Source organism: Phalacrocorax carbo, chromosome 1 (assembly GCF_963921805.1).
Source record: "Phalacrocorax carbo chromosome 1, bPhaCar2.1, whole genome shotgun sequence".
Classification (NCBI taxonomy): domain Eukaryota; kingdom Metazoa; phylum Chordata; class Aves; order Suliformes; family Phalacrocoracidae; genus Phalacrocorax; species Phalacrocorax carbo.
The window spans coordinates 115,951,480-115,978,867 of record NC_087513.1 but is presented as its reverse complement, the minus strand read 5'-3'; the positions used below and the strand labels follow the sequence as shown (position 1 = coordinate 115,978,867).

General features: G+C 42.2%; 1 protein-coding gene across 1 annotated transcript; it reads right to left on the bottom strand.

The window, feature by feature from the left end:
- Positions 1-760: 760 nt before the first annotated feature.
- LOC104042541 (trifunctional purine biosynthetic protein adenosine-3) lies at positions 761-27,388 on the bottom strand. Its single transcript, XM_064471012.1, has 21 exons — positions 27,220-27,388; positions 26,318-26,413; positions 25,474-25,648; positions 23,766-23,877; positions 23,244-23,303; positions 22,277-22,402; positions 21,499-21,586; positions 20,229-20,314; positions 19,587-19,755; positions 17,218-17,449; positions 16,988-17,082; positions 16,145-16,254; positions 13,912-14,110; positions 13,072-13,323; positions 12,627-12,779; positions 11,170-11,376; positions 6,823-6,966; positions 6,364-6,494; positions 4,432-4,573; positions 3,135-3,250; positions 761-2,664 (listed from the first exon to the last, which is right to left on the bottom strand). The coding sequence occupies exons 1-21, from the start codon at positions 27,386-27,388 to the stop codon at positions 2,398-2,400; spliced, it is 3,129 nt and encodes a 1,042-aa protein (XP_064327082.1). The 3' UTR covers positions 761-2,397.

Sequence of the window (27,388 nt, the reverse complement as noted above, 5' to 3'; positions counted from 1 at the left end):
CAAACAAATACAGAGGAAAATGATATGGTCAAATTTAATTTGCTTGTAAAGGGCAAAGAATAAAAGCTAAGTCTTCGGCCCAGCGTTTTTCCTTACAAACCTGCCCTCCCATGGAAGAACCTCCCCTGCTGGCAAACTGCCCACCAAGGCTCGAAATCCAGCCTGTCTCAGTGAGAATGTAGAAGACGTGGGGAGCATCCAGCTCTGGCAGGGGTTCAGCCTGCACAAGTTCAGTGCCTTAGCCATGACACAGCAAACCTTTTACAAGTCAGAAGAAACTGTACTTAAATTAACTCATGTTAGAAGAAGTCAGATTAGTAGGGGTGAAATCACTACCTGTACAGTTAATAAATATAACATTACTGATAAAAGCAGTTTGCTCACTGCCAGGAAGGCCAATAGCCGAAGACGTGGGAGCCCCAAACCCAGCACCCCATTCCATCACGGACATCTTAAGTAAGACTCGGGTATTTTGCCGCCTGAGACTGATGGCACGTGGGACATAAGCACCTATCTGTATTTCTACAAATGCATAAAAAGAAATGTCATGGTGAACTGGATCTTAGATGGCTTCACTTCAATTACCAGTCTGTAAAAAAGAATAAATAGGTTAGTAGCCTATCACCACACCCAGTCTCAGAGGGGTGACAGGAGTGCAGTTAAAGGGAGTTGTTCAATACCACGGTGATAGTCTGGAGACCTCTCAGAGCACAATAACCAGCACCGTATTCTCTCTTAACATTTTATTTGTTAGGTCAGAAACATTCAGTCATGTGTGCTATGCAATTCAAACAACATAAAACATGATGTTACTACTCAGTTAGAACAGACTGAAACTAAGCAATGTGCTTATCGTAAAAATTATCAACATATACTGAACGTTTGTTAACCTTGCCTTGTGACAGTTCTTCCTATTTCTCCCCAATCATGCAAAACACACGTTCCTTGCTCTAGTCCTTGGAGCGCAAGGGACAGATACAAATTTCTGTAAGGAAATGGCAGAGCTTACAGGAGAGAACTGCATTTTTCTCCCCTCCCTAACTACTGAAACACCACTAGCTACATTTGAAAAAAAAAAAAAAAGGAAAATTTAGACTTTTTAACTGGTGCCGACTCATGCTTTCAAACAGCCTGATACAGCCAAGAGCGAGATACACAGTACGTCCCTTACTAGTACAGTACATGTAATACCAAAACAATACTTTTTTTTTTTTTTCACTGCATCTAATGGCTATTAGTGATCCCTTGTCTGGAAAAATTCAGCTCTGGCTTCTTCTTTTCTAGTTTGTTCAAATAGCTTCTTAGCTAGCTTTCTTCCTCTGAGTTGTTATTTGCATGCAAGTCATTAATTTTGGCAGACATAAAATAAGCTTCCACAGAAGAAGGTTTGATTGAACAGCAGCAGCTCTCTGGACCAAGCCAATCATTCAGTCAGCAAAGAAACTGGAGATTTTCCTGCTGCTGTAAGTTAAGCTGAGGATGTTTTGTTCTGCTGGTTTCAAGGACAAAGGAAGAAAAATGCCTGAAATCTGGTGTTTCTAGTCCCCCTAATCAAGTTTTCATCCCTCAAGATTCAAATGTTTTAATATGAAATTCTGGGAATGTCTATGCACTGCTCCCTTTCAAGGAGCAGGGGAAAGTCTCCAGATGTATGTTCAGTGTACACCATTCCATCATCTTCACAAGTAATCTGTGAAGGGGAGTCTGTTTCATTTTGGTTTGCCTTCTAAAGGTTCTCTGCCTTTTTGGCATTTGGATCTTCTGCCTGGTAGCTCACGAGGCTGTGGCTCCCATGCTGGGGCACATGTTTACATGCCCTCCTCTCCTCTGTGCCCTGAGGAGCTTGTAGGTCCTTGTAGGCTCCCACCTCCTCCCACAGAACTATGCATTCCTCCCTAATGCTTCTTCACCCCCAAACCTACACCGTGCCAGGCTGGGCCTCACTTCTGATCTGTGACACGTCTGGCCTCTTCCATCCAACAGTAGCTGCTCACCCTCTTGCAGCAGCATAGTTCATGTTTGTGGTTGCTTTGCGAAGCTCTTGGTGCTCTGCAACATGGTGCAGCCAACAAAAATTGATCTCTCAGAAGAACTGATTTCCCTCTGAAGCCCTAGACCATTTTCACAGGTTAAGCCCCCTCTTTGATTTGTAGCACAGTATCTCCTATGCAGATATAGAAACGGAACAAAGAAATTAAAATCTGAAATGATAGCTTGGCTTCCACTGCCAAATTTGCAAAAGAGGCATAACTAAAGCTGCAAGCTAAGGGAAAAGATCACAGCTCAGAATGGAAACCTGTGACACTGATATGCTTGCAGTCAGAGAAGCACATGGAGGGCAGGGAGGAGGAGGGAGGAGGGAAAGATGAGCGGGGAGCAAGACGCTCATCAACCTGGCTACACCGCATTGTTTTCTTGAGGCTCCAGAGCCAGGAGAGCAGACATGCACTTCTCCTCTTGAAGACAGAGACTTTGGCTCTCTTGTTTCCAGTAAGCTTTACCATCGGCTCCTAACCGCACTGCTCCACTGGCCACCAGCTGCAGGGCAATGGGAAAAGCCCGGCACTCGGCTTCTTTAACCCTTTCTGACAGTGTCTCCTCGGTGTCGTCTGCCTTCACAGATACCGGCTCCTGGTGGATCACTGCTTTTGGACTAGATTCCTCCTAAAATGGGGATATTGGCAGTCTTTCAGAAGAGGCTGGTTAACGGTCTCAGGAGGGTTATGGACAATGCGGAGGGGGCTGAGAAAGTCTCAGGAGAGATCTCGGCGAGCACATCTGTAGTTGTGTGCAGGAGGCTGAAAGGACATGTGGAGAGGCTTACGCCCTCCATTAGGGCTACCTACATTACATTAGGGGGTACAGCGGGGGGACAGACACAGGCTAGAAGTTTCAGAGGGCAGTTTGCTGAGGGTAGGAGAAACTGAAGAAAAAAACATAATATGAAGGGAGAAGACAGGACCTCAAGAAACCACAAATGCAATGTAACCCCCACATCTTCCTGTTTTTACTGGTAACAATCCCAAGACTTCCACACATTCCTGTTACCCCTTCCTGTTTCTGCCTTCAGAAAGAAAAGAAAAGAGCAAATTCCTTTTCATAACTTACTCGATGTTAGGCAAGAGGACACTTACCAGAACAAAATGCACGCTGCAGCCTGTGACTTTGAATCCACTTTGCAGGGCTTGCTGATGGGCTTTTCTGTCCTTGATTGGTGGGAAAAGTGATGGGGAAGCATTCAAAATTTTCCCTGGGCATCAGTGTGAAAGGAGGGGGGAAAAAAATCAATTTGAACTGAATTTCCTTTAAAAATAAGAGTGAGGTGTGAACATCAGTTCAAAAGAACATCATTGAGCACCACTCAGGAGTTTAAATGGTCTCAGCTGCAGTCAGAACATAACAGGGCATGTTCAGGTTCAGGTTGAAAAGCAAAATATATACATGGTGTTACGATCTCTAAGGAAACGTGAGGAAGCGCTGCTCTGATCTGAGGAAATACTGCTCTTCCAAGAACACAGGTGATGGCGTGCAGGCTTTGGCAGCAGCCAGGCAAGCATGTTTCAATTAAGGCCAAGGACCCATTCACCTTTGTCTGTGCATGGACAGACCGCGTCATAGGTCTCTCCCCTCGCAGGTGACCAGCTCTCATGCTGCAGATGAGGGGCTTGGAAGTGGACCTGACACTGCAGCCTGATGCAGAGCCACTGCACAGATGGAAGACATTCTCATGGGAAGCATCATTCCCAAAGGAGCCTGTCCCAGTGCAATCCGCATAGTGTGGGGGTAACTTCTGAGCCAGGCCTCAGGAGCTGGTGCTTGGCACCCAGAGCCAAGAGGAAAGAGGAGTGTGCATTCCCCTCTCCGCTGGCCTGAAGCACATCTAAAGAAAGCTCTGCCCCACAGGAGAGCCACACTCACTCAGGGGTCTGCAGTGGGTATTTTTCCAGCGCACAGTTCAGAGTATTGCTATGCTGTGCAGCCCTCAGGGCGGCACAGGAAGGAGAGGCATTGAGAAATCAATCTCCCTCCCATTTTTTTCTGAGTAACAGCTGCAAGGAGTAAATTCAGCACAACTTTCCAGCACAGCTCCTTGGAAACGACACAGTCATGCTACCTGTCCCCTACTGCAGAGAGAACCAAACTGCTGCCTGCTCTGCAGGCATTTTTCCTTCCCAGCGGGAAGGCAGACAGACCAACCCCATGATCCTGATTTTGCCCCTGTTACTCATTATGCCAGCACAAGGCATTTCTCTGCCAATGCACAGTCAGAATCCCTGTGCAGTCCCACCGGCCAGAATGAATGGAAGCATAGGGCAGCCCCGCTGATTTACACGCAATCCTGTGTCAGCAAGGCTGAAGAACTATGACTGTAATTCTGGTGGAACCAAGCATCCATATTTTAATTTCTCTTTTACAGTTAAAATTTCTTACCTTTCCATTTTCTGAGAAAAGGACTGGACAAAATTCTCATAAATCCTGAAAGACATATTAGTTCAATAGCGAATTCTTCAAGAACTCGGTCAATTGTGCTGTCAAATTCAGAGCGACTCCCATATAACTTATGATCAATCACCTAAAACATTAAAACAGATCAAAAGCCATGTCAAGGAAATAAGTTTGTGTGAATGACAGCAGCTACTTGGGCAACAACGGGAAAGCAAAATGGATTCATTCCAGGACATTCAATGATTTAAAAGTTACAAGTTTGTACATTATTCAGGATATTTGTGATTTTTCACATTCGTACAAACATTCCTGGGAACACCCCAATCACTTGCTAATTAATACTGGCTGTTTCACACAGGATACTTTCTAGGATGTGTAGAAAATCTGCACAAAGAGAAGCCAACGGTGAAAGGAGAAATGTGGGTAATGTGGTGTAGGGGGAAATAAGGGGGAACATATCAGAAGATACTGACCTCTTACGCCAGAACGTCTAGCCAAAGACTAAACTAAAAATAGTAATGATTCATCAACAACATAACCACCAGTTAGTCTACAGTTACTTAATGAAAATCACAAACTTACCTAAAAAGAGAACAAACTGGCCAGACATTCTGTGTAAGGGGAGGAGACAAGTCTTGATCTGTTTCTACTGTACCTCTCAGCTCCAGCTCCCAAGGGAAATATTGATTCCTGACTCTGTGCATTAAGAGATTCAAATAAGGGGCTAACAAAGCTGTCGTGCTCTTGCCTATGAAAATGTGAATTAATTTTAACGTAAGTTGTTTTTTCCCCCAGAGATGAGTCTTTATACTGCCAGAAAAGAAAAGTAACACGAATCCAACTCAGCTGTTCAGGAAGCTTCCTGAAAACTTTTTAATGCATGGAGACCCTCTAACAGTATTTATTCCCATCTGTGTGTAGCTGTACAAATATGGTAGCTGCTCAAAATCATTAAATGTTAGAAGGAAGAGTTCCTGGTGGGCGGCATTTGAAGTCCCAAGTTGTTGAATGTTTTCAAAAGCCTTGTTCTATACTTTGACAAATATGATGAGATGATGTTTTTATCTTTTTTTGTTTGTTTATTTTAGGAAACAAATCAATGCAAATTTCCATAACACAGTGTTACTCTACTGACCACAGGTAGAAGACACATAGGGTGCTGCTGAAAGTGACTGAGCACAACATGAGACAAAGGTCTTTCTAAGAAGGGATGAGCCAAGGAGACAACACGCTTATGTTAGTGCTGGAGCATGTCCAAAGAAGAGCAATGAAGCTGGTGGAGGGTCTGGAGAGCAAGTCTTATGAGGAGCAGCTGAGGGAACTGGGGTCATTTAGCCTGGAGGAGGCTGAGGGGAGACCTTATCGCTCTCTACAACTACCTGAAAGGAGGTTGTAGTGAGGTGGGTGTTGGTCTCTTCTCCCAAGTCACTAGTGATAGGACAAGAGGAAATGGCCTCAACTTGTGCTAGGGAGGTTTAGATTGGATCTGAAGAAAAATTTATTCATCAAAAGGGTTGTCAAGCACTGGAACAGGCTGGCCAGGGAAGCGGTTGAGTCACCATCCCTGGAGGTATTTAAAAGAAGGGTAGACGTGGTGTTTAGGGACATGGTTAGTGGTGGACTTACGGTCTCAGACTCAAATCATCAAAGCACTTGCAATTTTAAGTCTCTTTCTAACTCTGGACTGTAGCACTTACTGAAGAGAAGGAAAAGTCACTCACAGCCTCCAGTGAGCACTGTCCATACAGCTTTCAGCTTGCCTTTACTGATAACTTTGACAGGTTTGTGCTACATCCACTTATCCATGTAAAAGTTTTAAAGGAAAGTGAAATATGAATGCCTACCAAGCATTTCATGAAGACCTACGGATCAGAAGCTGAGTTGGTGATAAAAAGGAAAGGAAACTGGTGTCTTTACCCTGGTGGGAATTCCAGCCCGGGCTGCATTTCGTAGTTCTTCCACACCAGACTTGTTGGAGATGACAAGGACAACTTGAGCACAACTGCCTGGCTCTTTTGCGTAACTGATGAGCGCTGCAAGGTTTGTGCCTCAAATGAAGAGAGAGCAAACTTTCAGGGAACAGATAAGCATCGACATCACTGAGAATTGGCTCTCAGTCCCGTTTATCTAACACAAATCTTGTTTTCAACAACAGCACAAATAGAAGAGGGCTAAGGAATTTGTGCACTAATAAAGCTCATTTGTTTTGCAGTACAACACACCTTCTTGACTTCCAGTCAAAATGCCACCTGGGTTTTAGAAGGCTCCATAGAATCCACTGGAAAAAAAGGGCAAGGTGGGTGCACTTATATCGGGCTAAATTCAGCCTCTTCTTTGTAAGGACATTTCGCTGTGTGATAAGAAATGAAAGCTCACCTGTTCCAGAGATGAGAACAGCCACTTTAACTTTGTTCTTTCTGGGTTGGTGTTGACTCTCAACAACAGCATTATTCAGCAGATGCTGGGGGCTGCTTAGCTGCAGAGCTTCCACAAGATTCTCGACTTTGATGTGAGAACCTCCTCCAAATATGTGAGGAAAAAGTTAAAAGTAAAATACCTTAGATTTTACTTTCCCATATAAATTTACTTTGTATAGTTTACAATTCGCAAGTTTCAATTAAGAGAAAAACCTATCGGTGATTAATTTATGCTAGCACTAACTGAACTACAAAAACATACATTACATAATCAAGCAAACTCATGTTCATTGTGCTGATCTCTTTTGCAGAATTATCTCCAAAGGCATAGTCTTTTCAAGGATTATCCCCATCTTTTACACCTGTCTTCCTCTTTCTCCCATGTTGCAAAATTAGACTAAAGATGATGTTGACAGAGCTGAGGTTGCATTTTGGCTGCCCAAATTGTCCCCCAGGCTGTTTGGCTTCCAGAGGGGTTTTGGTTCACATCTTGCTGTATGTCAAGGAATGGACATACCAGAATGAAGACTTACCATCACATATAATCATATAATCGTGTGATTATATCATAACATAACATCACAAACAGGAGTTGGAAGCCACCATGCTACTAGAAAGCTATGACCTAGTTGCCATTACTGAAACTTGGTGGGATGAATCCCACGACTGGAGTGCGGCTATTGAGGGCTACAGGCTGTTCAGAAGTGACAGGTGAGGAATGAGGGGCAGAGCTGTTGCCGTCAGCAGGCAGGTGTTCAGCCATATCTAGGAAAGCAGTGCTCCATCAAGCGTAACGGTGACTTGGGAAGACAAACACCACCATGCCAAATGTCTCCCCCCCTTCCTTCTTCTTCCCCAGCTGTATATACTGATCATGACATCATATGGTATGGAATATCCCTTTAGTCAGTTTGGGTCACCGTTCCCAGCCGTGTCCCCTCCCCAGCTTCTTGTGCACCCAGCAGAGCATGGGAAGCTGGAAAAGTCCTTGACTAGTGTAAGCACTACTTAGCTGCAACTAAAACATCTCTGCATTATCAACACTGTTTTTAGCACAAATCCAGAACATAGCCCTGTACTAGCTACCATGAAGAAAATTAACTCTACCCCAGCCAAAACCAGGAAACCTCTACATCAAGAAATGGATAGAGTGTGCAGAGCTGTCTCTGAAGAATACCCATGAGCAGGTTGAAAGCTTATGGGTAAGAATCAGAGACAACAACGGGAACCTTGTGGTTGGTGTATACTACAGGCTGCTTGATCAAGGAGGGCCTACTGATGAAGCCACCAGGAGGAGACATGCTTGTAGGCTCTTGGCCTGCTGGGGGACTTCAACCACCCCAACATCTGCTGGAAAAGTAGCATGGTGAGCTATAGGCAATCCAGGAGATTCCTGGAATGCACTGAGGATAAATTCTTAAGCCAGGAAATAGACAGCCCTAGCAGAGGGGATGTGTTACTGGACCTGTTCATCACCAATTCAAGTCAGCTAATTGGTGATGTCAAGATTGGAGGCAGCCTGGGCTGCAGTGATCATGCACTGGTGGAGTCTGCAGTCCTGAGGGATATGTGTCAGGCAAAGAGTAAAGTCAGGACCCTGAATTTTAGGAAAGCGAAATTCCAGCTGTTCAAGGAGCTAGTCAATAGGATCCCTGGGAAACTGCCCTCAGTGACAAGGGAGCAGAACAGAGCTGGCATATCTTTAAGGATGCCTTCCATAAAGCACAAGAGCTCTCAATCCCCAGGTGTAAGAAAGCAGGAAAGGAAGGCAAGAGACCAGCATGGCTGAGTTGAGACCTGCTGGTCAAACTAAAGGGGAAGAAGGAAACTCACAGGCGGTGGGAGCAGGGACAGGTATCCTGGGAAGAGCGTAGGGAGGCTGCCCGGTTGTGTAGGGATGGGGTCAGGAAGGCCAAGGCGCAGCTGGAGCTGAATTTGGCAAGGGACACAAAAAATAATAATGGATTTTACAGGTACGTCATCCAGAAAAGAAAGGTCAGAGAAAGCGTAACCCCCTTGACGAGCAAGACTGGCAAACTGGTAACAATGGACAAGGAGAAAGCTGAGGTACTCAACAACTTTTTTGCCTCAGTCTTCACTGGCAACCTCTCTTCCCACACTTCTTGAGTGGATGGACTGCAAGATGGGGACCGGGGGAGCAAAGTCCCTCCCACTGTAAGACAAGATCAGGTCCGTGACCACCCAAGGAACCTGAACATACGCAAGTCTGTGGGACCTGACAAGATGCATCCCACAGTCCTGAGGGAATTGCCTGAGGAGATGCCACTCTCCATGATATTTGAAAAGTCATGGCAGTCAAGTGAAGTCCCTGGTGGCTGGAAAGAAGGAAACATTGCACCCATTCTTAAAAAGGGTAGAAAGGAGGACCCTAGGAACTACTGACCTGTCAGCCTCACCTCTGTGCCTGGGAAGATCATGGAACAGATCCTCCCAGAAGCTATGCTAGAGCACACGGAGGACAGGGAGGTGATTCGAGGCAGCCAGCATGGATGAGGCTTCACCAAGGGCAAGTCCTGCCTGACCAGCCCAATGGCCTTCTATGATGGAGTGACTACATCAGTGGACATGGGAAGAGCTATGGATGTTGTCCGTCTGGACTTCTGTAAGGCCTTTGACACAGTCCCCCAAAACACCCTTCCCACTAAATTGGAGAGATACGGATTTGATGGGTGGACTGTTTGGTGGATGAGGTATCGGTTGGATGGTCACATCCAGAAGGTAGTGGTCAATGGCTCAATGTCCAGATGGAGATTGGTGACAAGTGATGTCCTTCAGGGGTCTGTACTGGGACCAGTACTCTTTAATGTCTTCATCAGTGACACAGACAGTGGGATCAAGTGCAGTGCAATCTGAGCAAGTTTGCAGATGACACCAAGCCGAGTGGTGCCGTTGACACACCTGAGGGACAGGATGCCATGTAGAGGGACCTGGACAAGCTTGAGAAGTGGGGCCATGTGACCCTCACAAGGTTCAACAAAGCCAAGTGCAGGGTCCTGCACACGGGACAGGGTAATCCCCAGTATCGATACAGGCTGGGGGATGAAGGGGTTGAGAGCAGCCCTGAGGAGAAGGACTTGGGAGTACTGGTGGATGAAAAGCTAGACATGAGCTGGCATTGTGCGCTCACAGCCCAGAAAGTGGATCCAATCTCAGCCTGCATCAAAAGCAGCATGGTCAACAGGTTGAGGGAGTTGATTCTGCCCCTCTACTCCACTCTGGTGAGACCCCACCTGGAGTGCTGCATCCAGCTCTGAAGCCCTCAGCACAAGAACATGGACCTGTTGCAGTGGGTCCAGAGGAGGGCCACAAAAATGGTCAGAGGGCTGGAGCACCTCTCCTAGGAAGAAAGGCTGAGAGAGTTGGGGTTGTTCAGCCTGGAGAAGGGAAGGTTCTGGGGAGACCTTACTGCAGCCTTTCAGTACTTAAAGGGGGCTTCTAAAATAGATGGGGACAAACTTTTTAGCAGGGCCTGTTGTGATAGGACAAAGGGTGATGGTTTTAAAGTGAAAGAGAGAAGATTTAGACTAGATATAAGGAAGAAATTTTTTACTGTGAGGGTGGTGAAACATTGGAACAGGTTGCCCAGAGAGGTGGTAGATGCCCCATCTCTGGAAACATTCAAGGTCAGGTTGGACGGGGCTCTGAGCAACCTGATCTAGTTGAAGATGTCCCTGCTCACTGCAGGGGGGTTGGACTAGATGGCCTCTAAAAGCCCCTTCCAACCCAAAACATTCTATGATTCTATATGACTACATAGCTGTGGCCTATCCTCAATCTTTACACAGGATCCATGTGAGTTGATTACCACGACTGTGGTAAAATATAATCAACTAATTAACATTTGAGTCCTTGCAGACAGTCACCAGAGGGGTTTACTTGAGTCTCAAGCAGGTACCTAGGTAAGACACTATTCAAGTACTGACACACTGGAAACAAGTAATTCACTTCTTGCTGTATTTAGTATCGAAATCTAATTGTGATGGTGTCAAGTAGCCTCCAGCCTAGTGAAATGACAGAAAAAAAGGTATGAACTACACAAACTTTGTTGTAAAGAGTGTCCTCAGTGCCTACAGAACTGAGGAAAACTGGTACCTCCCAGGAGATTCTCAGCACTTCACAGAATCATACCTTAAAACAACTTACCTGGTATTGTCTTAAAAATTAAATAGTGCATCCTGAAGTGGAAACCCCTCGGAAGTGAGACAGATGAATCTGTTAGACTTTGAATAAAACCATACTCTGTTTAAATTTTGTGTCTTCATTTCCCATTACGACACCTGCTAACCTGTGTGACAAGGGGCAACAACCTTCCCAATCAGCCAAGCTTCCTCATGTCTCTGTATGTCCTTGAGAACATGCTGAGCCAGATCCTTCTGCGCAACCAAGACTGCACCGATCCCACAATTAAACGTCTGAGCCATCTCCTCCTCAGACAGGTTTCCTTCTTTGTAAAGCCAGCAAAAGATTTCAGGAATCTTCCAACTGAGAGCATCTGAAAACGATTTAAATTTGTATATGGTCAGCACAACTGCTTGCCACCCATCTTTGATTATATACAATGACAGTGGTATATTACAAGAACTGATAGAGATTAAATCTTGCTATTTTAAGAATACTGCCCAAGGAGGACACTGACCCAACTTCCAGTCAAGTTTATAGGTGCTGCTTAGCTAGAGGTTTCTAGTCATAATTTGTGCAAGCCAAGCCTTCTCTAGGCTTTTTAATGAGAACATGTAGGAAATGATAGTGAATTCATCCCTCATCAGCCAGAAGGATAAAGCTACAGATGACTTACATCTCTTTTGTAAGAGATAGAGGAGACATGGGATAAATAATCTGTCTTTTTTTGACTACCGAAGCATATCCCGGGTTTCTGTTTCAAAGAATCAATAATTAGTATAAGAGTGTATAATTATGTGTGCTGATGGGCAGACTGGAACAGGTCTGAGCTGTCTACACACAGATGGGAAGCATCAGTGGGCTTTCACAGTAACCCTACTCACACAGGGACAGCCTTAGGCTGTCTCTGGGAAGTTTGATGGTACAGACTTGCCATCTCGACTTCACTTTAGAAAACTAACAACCCCTTGGGCTTGCTATCTTGTCTGTGGTTCCAGGCACTGGTAAGCAAGCTGGGCACCACATTAGCATGCTGGGTTTATTTCTTTCCTTTCTAATTTCATTCTAGAGAAATACAGACAGACATACAGACATCTTCCTTCCCCCCTGCCCACCCCCACAATATTTTTGGACTCACATGAATATGGTTTTCTTTAATGTTTTGAATTTATGAATACTTTGCCCAATTTTGGCTTAAACAGGAAAAGTTCTACCTTACTTACAGATGTCAAATGCTAATCTGTTAAGAGGAAGCTACCACCTACAATAAAATTGCATTAAATATGTGTGTGTGTACACATACTCTGGAGCAAATTGTGCGAATCAGTTCTCTCAACAAGCTTCACTGTTTGGTCAAAATATTTAGTCTGGAGAGGTGTCTTGCAGAACACACAATCTTCTCAAATCCCATTTGTCCTAGAGATGAGCTGCCTTCAAACTCTCCTTAAATTTCCCCTCTTCAGAAAGAGAGTGGTGCTCATCAGCTGATGCTTACTTGAAATAGGATTGGTTTCGGTAGGCTTTTTGAAAAGGATTGACTTTGGGTCATAACTGAAGCTGAAAAGCCAAGTCCGTGCTGTATATAAATGTTGTCAAAAAAACCCTGTCACCTTTGATATTTACCTAGGACAGCGCTGACATGTTCTGACAGGATTCTCGAGATGCCTTCCAGCAGCCCTTCCTCAGCAATGAAGGCAAAAGCCTTCACGTGCCCTGAGCGAAGGACAGGCAGCAAAGATGGACTGTACATTTTTGCTGGGGTCAGCAATATATCTCCTGCAAACAAAAGTGTAAATTCAATCAAATTGTTTTAAAGGTCATTAGGTGTTTAATGGGAACGCTTCTCTGAACAGGTTCACTTCTGCTCTTTGTGGCAGACAACCTTGGGAAGTAGCAAAAAGTGCTGGCCCACTCTTCCAAAACTGTGGACATAAGCCCACATACCTACCCCAAAGACTGATTAACCCTAACCCATCCTGAAGTAAACAACCCTTGGCAGCACCTAGTTATGAAAATGTCTAAACACAATTCACTTGCAGGTTTGTTTTTGAGAAGAAAGATATTGTACCTAGAGTCTTGTCACCACAGCTGCCAGGTGCTGGTGAGGAGTAGTGCAAGGAGGACATTAAGAGAATCTTCCTTATGATGCTAAAGCCACGGCCGTGAATCCCAGAAGAGGCCAGTCCAATAAGCACATCCTCCTCAACAGCTCTCTGCAGCCCCAGAAGCATCTGCCCTCGCTCCACTGCACCAACCACAAAGCCAGACAGGTCATACTCTCCAGAAGAATATATGCCAGTCACCTCGGCCATCTCCCTGCCTAAGTGGGGAGAGAAATCAGTCAGCACTAGCTGTAAACATTTTTTATTGTTAACATTAAATCTATAGTATCTCCTAAAATAAGCAACATATCCAGGATCGCTGCAGAGACATGAAGACTAAGCAGGGCATTCAGATATATTTTTAAAATCCTTCTTGGTTTCTTACCTCACCTCAAGACTTCAAGAAAACAAAGCTTCATGAAGGTAACAAAAGACGACTTTTTTTTTTTTTTTGCATTCCATGCTACTTATCTGGCACCTTTCTGCTATGACTGAATATCAGAGAGGGAATGAAAACATATTAACACTTCCAAGAATGTGAGGCAGCCAGTTTTGCTTTCAATTGTACAATGATAAATAAGCAAGAATCAGGATCCAAATGCATGAATAATAAAAATAATCCTTCTGTGCTGATCTATTTTAAAGATAAGGAAGAGTTTAAGCCCAAATGCTTGACTGTTTTTTCCACCAAACAGAAACTAACTGTTCTAGCGCCACATACTGCCTCTGCCTACAAAGTCTATTTCACTAGTAATCGTTTCTCAACATCAGAACCTTCAAATCTCAAAGGAGAGGAGTGTTCATACCCAGGAAAGCACATCCTGCATTTCTGCAAGCTTCAGATATTCCTTCTTTGATTGTTTCAGTCACTTCAACATCGAGTTTGCCACAGGCAAAATAATTGAGGAAGAAGAGAGGCTCTGCTCCTTGAGCCAGGATGGCATTGACACACATGGCAACCAGGTCCTGACCTATGGTGTCATGTCTCTTACACACTTGTGCAATCTGCAAAACATGGTGGGAACCAGCAGTGGTGACAAGAAATATGCAAACCTCAGATATTATTCAGCCAAATACGCAGAAATCTTCTTCTCCCTGAAAAGAATCACAATAGAACATACATGCAGAAGATAACCTGGTACATCACCTAGCTTAAATCAACAGAAACCAGCTCATTTTCTTGCAAAGAAAGAAAAATCTATTTTGTTTTTTGAAACATTAATTCAAATTCTAGCTCCAGCTACCCAGAAATTGTCTTTTGGGGTTGTTTGTTTGCTTTTTGGAATATTATGTCAAATCCACAATAAGAGGTGTCTAAAAGCAATTACAAATTCCCAGGATGTCCAACCTTCAGAACTTCCTACCAATTTAAAAAAAAATTGGGTTGCTCACTGTGTCTTCTGCTTTACTTTTGCCTACTCATTTCACTGGGCTACACAGCAAAGTTGAAACAATTTATTAAGCAGTTTTCTTCTTCTCTGGCTAGTGAGGGAATGAGATTCTTCACCCCACCCTCCCCAAAGAGTCTTTTGATCTCAGCTATCTCATGCCACAGACAACAACATGGGTCTGATCTGTAGGCTCCCTTGAAAAACAGGTCCTTCACTAAGCAATAATTTTTCCCTCAGGAAGGCTGCTATTTGGTTTTGAAATAGTTATGAAGGTGTGTGCATCCTGCAATTAATGATACCTGATTCAGGCATCGTGGCTTCTATAAAGTGCCGATATTTATATTCATTTATTGCAAGCAGAGGTTTCTACACTGTCAGGGATACACCATAGCGGTTCCACTTGTGCCAGCTGCTGATGTAGCTGCACAGCAGCAGCTCACACACTCCAGTTCACCTCCATCAGTTACCAATTCAGGGTCTGAAATAGGACAAAGATTGCATATGTATGGATAAATTTGCACAGTAACTACCTCTTACTGACACAGCTCTGTCAGTGTAGTTATACCAGCGTGGAAAAGCTCAGTACAGAAAGATGGGCAATGGAAAAATGCAGCTAAATGCTATCACTGGCTTCAAAATGGTAACAGATCAGCACCTAAACAGTCTGAGTTTGGATTACAAGCCTGAGTTCTTTCACCAGATGGTGGGTTTAGAAGTGCTATGGAAACCAGTCATTCCATGGCCTTTGTTGCACTATAACACTTCCCTCCCACTGATCTAGTAACAATTCACATAGCCATTGGCCAACTTTTTTTGGCCAAGGAAGAGTCTTGGGAAGAGTCTGTGGAAACACAGTTGGGAATGTCTCTCTGCCAAGCAGTTGGAACAAAGACTCACAAGAGCCAGCACCAATCACTTTTTCATGCTCAGAGGTGTCCAAGCCTGTAAGACTGCAAAAGACCTTCTGATTATTATGTTCAGACTCCTGCTGTTGCAGGAAGCCACATCATATCATTGCATTACTAAAGGTATAAACACCAACTTTAAACAAATTAAGACGCTGTGCTTGATCAGTGAAAGGCAGCTTCAGACCTCCACTCCTCTGGTGGCTGAAAGCCTTCTTCTGATTCAATATATAAATATATTCCTGGCTCAACTTATCCTGCATTCTTGTGTAATTAGCATTCTTTATCTATTGGCTTATCTTCCTCTTTGATGTTTATATCCTCCATCCTTCTTTTTCCTGGTGCCCTAACATCAGTAATCATGCTACCTCTGCATACAATTTATTAAGCTAAGTCTGACAGTTATCATTTCAGCGCTTCACTGCACCAATTCGTGTCTGAACTGATCTTTCTCAAAGGCAATGGACCCTCTATTTTACAGTAGAAATTCTGGTTCTTAGTTCCTCAAGTGCCCAGCTAAATGTTGTATTATCATTTCACCACAAAATATCCAGAACTTCCCCCTTCTCAATGACATATCACAGGCCCTGCTCTAAAGATCATCTACAAAGCTCAAATGATCACTGCAGTGGCCTTGAGATGTATTTATCATGCTCAGAAGTGTGCAGAGGTGCAACTGGCTGTGGCATTTAAACAGTCTTGGGAGATAACATAAGCTTTGCTACAGTCAAGTTGCAAGTTACCTGCAGTTTAGGTCCAAGGCCTTTAGTTTGAGATACCAAGATAGGATCATCATAACCAGATGCTTTCAAGTCAAAGAAACCAGCAAAGCCTCCTACTTCTGAATGACTGCCTGCCAAGTACAAATATGTCACAGATCATTGTTGGGGGAAATTAAAAATACCAAAACACTCATCAAGGCAAGTACTGCAAATTATGATTTCTTGGATAAGACAGCACTGTGTCCACTGACAGAAACATGCACAGCTTTATATAGCATGGACCCTGAAGTCACATATTTCATGATGTTGTAAATAGATCTTTATCATTCTGTATTTGCAACCTATGAATCCTGTATAGCAGAAGTTAAACATTTTACAAAATTGTTAACAGCTCACCTTTTTTCTTTTTGCAGCTACTTTTTTCTAAGGGGAAAAAAATCAACAAGAAATTTTCTTCAGTAGATCACCGCTAAGAGTAAAGAACATAGTCTGAAGAATGAATAATAAGTTCAGTGATTGTAAGCCACACCCAATAACTGCTTGGATGTTGTACTCGTATATACAGCTGGTAGGATCACTTCTGTCCAGTGACATACAAAACCATTCCATTAATCCAGGAGTTGTTCTGTACAATAGACTAACCTTGAAAAAGGGCAGTCATCCCCATGTTAAGCCAACTATTTTTAATTAAGCAAAAGAGGAGTGATAAGAAAGAAATGAGAATTTTCTTTCTTCATAGTGACCTCAGCCCAGTTTCTCAAGCTCAATTTCAATGCCAAGGATGCATTGCTCATCTCCTGTGGAAAAAAAAGTTCTGTTGCATTCCATATACTGAGGAATTTCAAAGCTTGCTCCCAGTCTTACCTGATCTGGTACCACTTACAATTGATGTTCCTGACTGATGAAAAAAAACATCTCTGGTTATAGCTTCCACATGTCTCTCTTTGTATATTAGACCCCTGTGGAGAGTAAAGGACACGCTAGCAGCAGTAGTGACATTTTCTGCATAGACTATCATTCATCACACAGATGGGAACAACAGATATAAAACTTTGGACTAGCATCTATTTCTGCTAGTGCCTTTGCTTACATACAGAGACTGTTTGAGAAGCCGTACACCACGATGGCCAATGTCCTTCCTGTAAGTGGCACCCTTGAAACGTATGGCCGCTACACCCCTGTTGGCTTCTCCCAGTGCTTTCATCAGGTCCTCCTTAACAGCAGTAATGGAGAGGACTCTGCCACCACTTGTCACCACTCTGCCATCCTTCAGAGTTGTGCCAGCATGGAACACCTCCAGCCCTAACTCTTTGGCTTGCAGCAGCCCTACAAAAGCAAAAGGAACTCTCTGAGTATTTTAAATCACATATTATGTTGGCAAAGCAGTGAAGATTGAAGTCCTTTCCTCAGGCAAGGGAGAACAACAACAAAGCTTCCCACCTTACCTTTCTTCTGAGAAACAGCATTACCACTGAAGGGTATCCCACTCCTCTGGCCCTAAGACTCCCTTCTGAGATGTCTGGTAAGGACACAGATCACCCAGGAACAGAAATAAGGGATCCAGGAGCCGTAACATGACATACAACTAGCCTGTGCCAGGGCAAAACTGTGTTGATTATTGTAATTGTGAATCATTTTTGCAGGGCTTTCCTGAATGAAATCACAATTCACAGCAGTTTATTGCTTGGATTCTCTCCTCTCCCTGATATTAAACTATTAATGTTAATGTTACCTCAGCACTCCCCTTGCTATTCTGCTGTGCCCACTCCACAGAATTCCCTCCCACACCTGGAATCAATGCTCTACAAACACTTGCAGGTGGCTGTCCAACAGCTAAAACAAATTACATATTTTGTTCTTTTAACTTGTTTCCATGTATTTTCCTGTTAGAGGAAAGCAGAACTGGTCAGGGTTATTTTTCAGATTCATATTCTGAGGAGAAGAGGAGGAACTGCTGCCATCACTTGGAAAAAGTGAAACAAAACAGTTTTCCCCTTGCTGTTAGCTAGACACATTTTACAAACAAGTAAAAGGGACTTTTACACTTGCTGAAAGTACAGTGTGTTACGTTGCCACAGCACTGCCCTGACAAGGTCAAAGCTGAGCCCCAGCTGGCCTTGCTGTAACAGAAACCTAACTCCTTCCCTTCATGTTTTAGCATATACTCCAAATAAAATGTTTATTAAAACCATTAAAATGTGGGAATCAATGTGGAAAATAGGGGGGGGAAAAGCCCTAATAAAATGCATACAACTCCAGGGGTTGGAGTGTAATAATAAAAGAATGAATTGGATTTCATTGTTTTGACTGTCTTTTTTTTGTGTGATTAACAAGCAAGGTGATTCTACAACCTCGCTCCTAAAGGTTCAAATACCAACTTGAAAAAAGTTACGTTCTTGAGTCTAACTAATGAAAGGCAGCTCATTAGCAGAGGGATTCATGTAGATATGTGGTTTGGATTTTTACAGTTACAGAAATGCAGAGTTTTCCAGAATATCACTAACAAAACAAAATAAATACAGTGAGTGAACTGGAAGAGGAGAATGGGCAAGGAGAACATGACAGCAGAAATCTTGACAAGGCCAAAAGCAACATATAGCATGACCTCTCTGGGCGATGTAGGGTAACTGGAGCTCTGACAAAAATAAGGTGGCCTTGGTACAAGATGAATTGTCTGGGTTGCTTTACACAAGGCACAGGGATGGACTGGCAAAGCAGTAGCTGAGGGGGAAGGAAATAGTTCTGCAACAGTTCCCTCTGATTTTAAACATTTTAAAAAATGTTAATCTTAATGTTAAACCACAAGAATTTTAACACAGAAAATGCATATTGATGTAAAGCCCACATGCCCAACTTCCCAAAAACCCTTTGAGGCCTGTGAAGAAGAGGTCCTTATTAGTATTACACAGTAATAACCTGGTTGGTTGGCACAAGGGAAGGAACCAAGCTGACAGCGGAGGCATGAACCTCTCCTATTTTAAAGGCCACAGGTCCTCAAGTCTCACTTGGTCAGGCATTAGCTAAGACAAAGTGACCTCCCAGCAAGGGAGCAAAACTAGCAATACATAGTCATGTGCTGACAACGCCGTGGTCCATGCTTCCAGTTTGCAGAAGTACTCCACATGGACGCACCAGAGTTGTTCCAGGAGGACATAATGCCCCATCATCTTTTTATCTCATTAACCAGCTATAGACAGAGCTTTATAATATATATATATATATATACATGTAATTTTAATCATTTATCCCCTGAGCTACTTTGGACAGGCATGCATTCCAGTTAAATGATTTTACTGAACAGCTATCCCTTCCACAAGGACAAGGAGTGATGGATGTAGCACATTCTGATGAGTATGAGGGGTAGGATGGAGGAAAGCAGTATAGCACCCTGGGAGAACAGGTAAATGCAAGCTTACTGAAGTACTAAGATAAAATTAAAGAGTAAACAACTGACTGAAGTTACCTGTTACCTCCATGCCTTTGTCATAGTCTCCTGGGTATCCTGGACTTGCCATGACCACACACACAGCTGTACTATTTTCTGACCAGGCTGGCATGAAGCTGCAGAGTTTGCCATCAATTGTTGCTTGAATCACTTCATAAAAATCGTTTTTAAGCAGTGGAAGAATTACCTGCAGAAAATTTTTGTATTGGTAGAAGTTAGTTCTTATTTTGCTGGCTTGTTAAAATTCAGCTTAGGGAAAATTCAATTAATAGAGTAAAATCTGTACCTGCCAAATGGAAAACACTGTATTTCCCCATACCAGTAGATTTAGAAACTATAGGGGAGCATTAATTTGCAGAATCATTTTGTAACAGGCAGAAATTTACAACATGATATGGAAGATTATGTAGGAGGAACATGAATTTAGGCTCCTCCCAGTCTGCTTCTATCCAGAAAAATAAAATCTGAGCAACAGCTCTTTAACTTGAATTCTTTAACTAACAATTCACAGAAGCTGACTAGTTAAAATTTCAAGGTACTTCACACATTGTCTGAACACTCTCATTCAGATCTGCATGCTCAGGGGAAGGAAGACATAAATCCAAATATATCACATACATTTCCTTAAGCATATTTAAGCTTCTAGTACCTTTCACTCACCTGGCACTGAGGGTCACCAAACTGACATTTAAAGTTTAAAATTTTCACACCATCTTTGGTAATCATTAAACCTGTTTGCAGCACACCTGAACAGAAAGAACACAGCCAAGAAAATGAATTTAAACATTTATTTTTCAAGAACTCCTTTAAATGCAGCACAGTATTTTGGAATGTGGAAAGCATTTCTGCGAACCATAAGGAATTAGGAGCAGGGATTCTGCAAGCAGTTACACACAACTCGTAATAATTTCACAGTAACCAACAAAGTGGCTAGTGACAACCTGAGGAACGTTGCATCACATTTTAGAACAAATACAACAGAAAGCAACCCCTCTGCATCAGAAAGTCAAGTTCTGCCTTCTGCTACAGCCCTCTCATTGAAGGCATTCAGAGATCAGAAGGAACTGGCAGGATGAAAAAAATCAGTTCCCATAATGCCCCATTCATTACACCAACATTGCAATTTTCTTACCATTAAGTGCATTATTGTTGTGCATAAATATAGACATATAACTCTATTTTAGGCAAAAATAACAAACCAAAATTCACTACTGCTACTAACAAACAAGAACAAACAAAAACTCATTGAAGTAGGTATGCTGTGATTTCTGCTCAACACAGACATACATGCCTGTGGTGATCTAAAGCAGGCCTTCCATTGTATAATCAGAAACCAATCCCCAGAGAATAACGTGGGAAAATTTAAACCCCACATAGCACCAGGTCCTCCAGCATCATCCTGAAAATGCTCAACACCCACAATGTTCTTACTGCGGATTCGGGCATTGTGAAAAAGTTACCAAATAGCAGAGAATACATCTCAGACTGGAACCCAAGTCTTTACATGTACACGATCCTGACAGTCATCAGTACCAAAAGCAGCCATTGGCGTTAAGTGCCAGCTGTGAGCATCACCTTCCCTCTTCAAAAGAGCCTTAAGACAAGGATCTTAAGAAAACTTACATTGCTGTATATAGGAGTGAACAATACAACCGTACTTAAGTATATATTATATCTTGAACTACAGAAAGTCTGGTTGCAGCTGTTTAAATACAAAATATTTAACACAAATACAGTATGTTTTATGGAGAAAAGATGAAAGATCTCTCCAAAGGAACAGCTAAAAGCCAAACCAGTGACATTTAATACTAAATGAAAAATTAACTTTATTTTTTAGAACAAATATTATTTGGAATTCAAAAGCAATCCCTAACATTGAAACTAATCTTCATATGACTTTACTTTGTTTTTCAGCTGAATGCTTACTTACCTGCATATGCTGTTCCTTCTTGTCTCATACTATCAACAACATGTTGAAGGATAGAATCATTGATTTTCTCTAGAAGAACTTCTGGAACCTGACAATCAACAAAGTGATTGAGACAGTGATGACATTTGCTGGACTAGCTCATAGGACCTGGAAGGACTGGGGTAATCAAATGCCTCAGCTATGTTTTCTGCCCTCCCACCCCAAACCAGTGCGCTCCTTCCATCAGGGTGCTGCTGCCTGAAGGACAGATACCCTGATCCTCTGTCTCTGAAGACTTTTTGTTTGGTTCTTTCTTTAGAAGGCTAGTTTTAAGGAGGTTTGAGACACTGGCAACCTGGGCTGTACAAAGTAAGATTGTTTCTGTACTTAGAGAAAAACACACTAATAATGTACTTGAGCAGCATATTTAGCACAATGCAGTCAGCCTTAAGGTTCAACAACAAGAAGCCCAAGGTTAGGTTTAAGACACAAAGACTCCAGGCATGCGGGGAATTTTGCAGGGACATTTCAAGTGATGCTAATCAGAGCAGAGAAACACCAAGTTTAGGAATAATGGAAAAGGTAAAAGAGAGACCATTCCTCAGAACACTGGCTCAGTAAATCCTAAAGAATGACTACAAAAGTTTGAGCCCTCTATTGCACTTACACAAGCAAAGCATCAATCAATTCGAGAAGAAACCTGACCTATGTGATAGAAACAAGGTTGGGCCCTAAAGGAGACATATTAACTGCAGATGTGATCAGTCATATTGCAGGCTGAGGAGGAGGACTGCTGTACCTGAGGAACCGGGCAATAGGCTCCCATCCCTCCAGTGTTTGGACCCTGGTCACCATCCAATAATCGTTTATGGGCCTGGGCTGGAGGCATTGAGGCAACGGTGACACCATCCGTGAAGCACAAGCACTGTTAAGAGGCACACACAACACAGAAACAGTGACAATGTCCTGTCCTAAAGGAAGTTAACACTACTGGTCACAGGCTGAGGCTCAGTTCTGCCAGGAAAATTTAGGAATCAAAGACAGAAAGCAACAGGATCCACCTATTCTGCTGCAGGCCCACTGACCTGAAGGGTTCATTGAGCTTTCTTTCTCATTTTTAAATAATCAGGAGAAACGGTGACCCTCATAACAATTCCTTTCTGATGAATTAGATCTTGACCTATCAGTCCCTTGCACATATGCATACCTTTAGGTATGTGAATGGTCTTCATTGACTCCACAGAACTATTCATATGTTTCAAGTTAAACACGCATGTTTGCAGATCTGGGGCCTGAATGAGTGTGAGGTATTCTCAGAGCAGGACAAGCCTTGCACAAAGAACTCTTTTTCAGTTTTCATGTGGCATATAATATGCACACTTCAGTTTTATCCTGCCACTGAGTAGTAATCCGTGGTAAGGAAAGTGCTAAAATAGGCACTAAATATTAGCACAAAATTATCAATATAACAAGAATTATCAAGGCAAAGTCCATGCAAACATATTTTAGGTCACCTTAGGAAAAAGGATAATTTTCCACCTAAAAATATCACCATAATTGCAATTTTATGTCTAATGTAGGAGAAAATGCTAATGTCAACATACATTGATTAGTATGACATCAAATTGCTTAGGCTGCATATTTATTTATGTAAGCACAAACAAAATAAAAAACTTATCTGAAGCAATAAACTTGTGAGTTTATGCAGAGAGCATAGCAATAATGCCAAAGAATAAAAGCACACAACCACACCATCAGTCACATACAGAAAGTTCTTCTCCTTGAAGAAGTTCTTCGATAACAACCATCCCTCCAAACATTCTGTCCTGTTCAAAATAAAGTCTCCAGTTAGCAAACATGACATCTACTAGCTAGATCTTATCTTTATTTTCTTTCAACAGAAAAAACAATGTATATGAAAAGCACCAGCTACCTTGAATTCTGGTGTATTGAGCAAAGCTAGCAGAATCTCATTTGGAGATAAGGAAGAGACATTGAAATGCACCTTATCAGACCTCAGGAGCCAATGAAACATGAAAAAGTTGGAGGGGCTGGGCAGCAGGACTCAGTGCTGGAATGAGAGTTCAGTTACAAACTGTAAAGCCCTGCTCACTGCCCACTGACTGTGGCAAACATGAGGAATTTGAGGGTGATACTCAGAGAAATTCCTTGGTCAAATGGGCAAGTTTCTCCTGAAAATACTTGCTTATTGTGGCCAAAATTATAAACTCACAGGCTACAGAACATCAAGAACTGGATTCCCACTGAATAATTAAAGTTTTATCCACCTGCATAATCTCTTGGACAGCTTTGCAGGCTTCCTCTTTGCTGGCTGCAATAGTGACTTCTTTTCTAGCAGCAGGGCCCCTCGCCCTTACAACTCGTGCAGGAAAGTCTGTGCTTTAAAAGAAAGCAAAAGTGAGATTCAGGCATCCCTCTGCATCCAGCAAAATTATAATCTTTAAGCTGAATGCCTCCCACATTCTTCCTTTTTTGTCGGATCAGCTGAAGAATAACACTTCAGAAAAATGCATTCCCTGCTAGCCCACCCTGTCATGGAGGTGAATGGGCTCTTATAGCCCTCAGCACAGTACTGCGAACCAGAAATCCATGAATTCTGTTGTTGGTTCTGGCATCAGCTTAGTGTATACCCTTAGACAAATCACTAAACTTTAACATCTCACAGTTTCTTCCTCTTTTCCCTGAGTTGGATTACTATTTCATTCCTGTCATAGGTCTGAAAAGATGAACTCGTTGATGATTTATAGTTTCATAACACCAGATTACAGTACATAATCCTATAAACCGCTCTGGAATTTTTCTTTAGGGTTGTAAGGTTAAGGCTGAGATAGGTCTTGCACGTAAAGGATATGTTAGAACTAGCATATTAACACTGTATCCTCAGAATTGCCCTGCTGACTCTTAAACACAAATTAAATTAAAAAAAAAAAAACAAACAACAAAACAAAACAGCATAACGTTAACATATCTTAACTACACTTTATACATTCACTTCTCTCTGGCTTGTGGACAGTCAAATAAAAAGTCCCTTTTGAAGAGCTGATTCTACACACTACTAGCCTGTTTTCTGAAACAACACCTCATTCCTCCTTTCCACATTACGATTTATATTAGCATAAATTTCAACCCTAAATTTATACAAGCAGCCAAAGCAAGCTCACACAAAGTTCCCTTTCTCCACATCTCAGTATTCTGATGCAAGTCTTATGCATGCTTACAGACATACAAGCTGTTGGCCTGTTTCTCTTACATGGCAGTAATACAGACTAAACGCTGTTACAGAGCAAAGGCAGTGAAAAGGTTGTTTTTATAAAAAAAAAAAAGTTCCACTACATTATACCACATGTAACATGTGACAGCAGAGACAAGAAGTCCGTGAAACCAACACACAGCCACAGACCAGTGTAGCTGAACACAGCAGCTGCTGTGAGATTGGACCAAAATAGCACAGTGGTAAGTTACTTTCCCTAAGGATCCCCAGTGACTTCAGAGACATCACTGCTCAAAGCAATTGCAGAGACGTGTAGTTACATTCTCTCTCCATGTAAAAGAGCTGCTGTCTAGCCTCGAAGAAATAAGAGCATCCTCCTTAAGTTATGAGTATTTGACCAGTCCCTCATAAATCTCTCCACAGATAGCATTTTGCTGGTGTCTGTCTGTGTGGAAATTATTCTTACCCTTACAGAAAGATTTATTGAAATATTTTCCTCTGCCACAATTTTTGGTCTTTTAAATGCCTAACTAGCATCCTGAAGAAGCTGGTCAAAGAAGAGCTGTGATCTGTGAACAGAAAAATCAATCTGTTTACGTTCCCTGCACCTTCACCATCTGTCCCTAATTACAAAACTAATTAATTCAGTAGCTATTTGAGAAGAACAACAGTTGAAAAGTTACCTAGTTCTAGGTAACTATCATGGGTGAAAGCCAAATGCATAGATAACTTGACAGAGGATTTTCCAGTATCAAAATATCTACCTGATAATAAACCTACAAGCTTCCTGGGGATTGGTGAAGGCTTTCCATCTTGCTGTTGGGATCCCATGTCGATCCAGAAAGGCTTTGGCAAAACTGGTGTTGGATGCCAGCTGGGCTGCTTTTGCAGATGGTCCAAAACACCTAACTCCTGCTGCTCTCAGGTCATCAACAATCCCTAATTGGCAAAAATAGCAACAGAACCAAGTCATCCCTTTGGAAACGTCAAGCTGTTTGACAAAAGGAAAATCACATAACCATTCCAGCAGTCTGTTACACTTTTCCTTGTCTCAAACAGCTACCCGTAAAACTTGAGCTGTCTCAAACAGCTTATCCTTAAAATAAGGTTCTGCATATCCAATGACCTGTTTCAGCATTTAGTTTTACGAGGTTACATTACTAAGTGCTGCCACAGTTACCACCCCATGACTAGTGTTAGGACTGTCTGGTACTTCTGTTCACTGAGACATGGAAGGCTTACTGCACATTACAATAAATGCACGTGATGGTCTGGGTACTGCTGCATACAGCAACAACATTAGAACTATTGCAAGAAAATTCTTTATATAAAGGAAAGCAGAGCAGGACACACAAGACTACTTGTAACCATTACCGATTCTTGATCCCGAATGATTTCCCCTGCTGATCTCTAACACACAAAAAGCAGCATACAGCTATGAAGCCACATGTTTTAAGTGACTATAATTTACATTTACAAGATAATCCATATTTTCTTGCTTTTCAGTTTAATTAAGTCAGTGTGTGTCCTAAGATCCGAAAGAGTTCATTTTAAAGCACAATTCAAGGCCCTGATTTTTACTGTCAAGTTAATTTATTTCAGCCTTACCAGCTGACAGAAGAGCTTCTTGTCCAACTAACACAAGTCCAATGTTATGATCTTTGCAGAACTGGGTAACAATGGTGTGATTGCTCACTAATACAGCTGAAAAGGAAGAGGAAATTTCATTAAGTTACCTCTGTAAAGCCTAAATAAGAGATGGGAGATGAGAATGTCATTGTTCCATCTCCCTAATAAGTATGATTAAAGTAACGAAACAACCCATGAAGGGCAAAGTAAAACAAACAATATAAATAATAATAACAACAGAGTCCAGAAGGAACAGTGAACATTTCCAATTTGCACCACTGTTTTAATACACATCTGAAAACTTATTAAATGTATTTTATTTGCTATATGTGATCAATATAAACTTTTAAAAGCTGCTTATCATAACAGAATTAAAACAGAAAAAATAAAACTGTAAGTTCATAAGGAAGCTCAATTTCAAAATCTGAGCAAAGATTTCCTCAATGGCAATGCATGATGTAGCTAAATTCAGCTGAGCAGTCCGGGCAGACACCAGAGAAGTTTCTATCCAGAAGTTATTAACTTTGAGCCTTCTATTCATCTGCTACATTTTGCTAAATTTGGTAAGTGAATTCAAGCATAACAGCAGGAAGAAAGAGGTGAGGTATAGAAACACACAGTCTCATATAAACCTTGCTACCTTAAGAAGCTAGGCTAAAAGTAGGTATAGTGTGATGTTTTACTGGGCAGTTCTAAAATTCAGAAACAAAACATGCAGAAAAAATTACGTATGTCCCTTAAATAATTTGTGGTATCAGTAAAAGAAAAGAATAATTGTTATCTCCTACTGAGTCAACACAAACAGGCTCTGTTTTGTTTCAGTTCCAACACCCATATTACTGATTACTTGGCACAATATTCTATTTTTTCCTCCTTTTTACCTGAATTGGAAATTTTTCCATTGTCAGCTGTTCCTGCATTTCCTGGAGCAACAAACACATGTTTTACATGTGGAGACTGAGCCAACTTCCAGGCCAGCGCATGCTCTCTTCCTCCACTGCCAATCACAAGCACTCGATCAGCCATTAACCTGTGCAAACCCAGAATCAT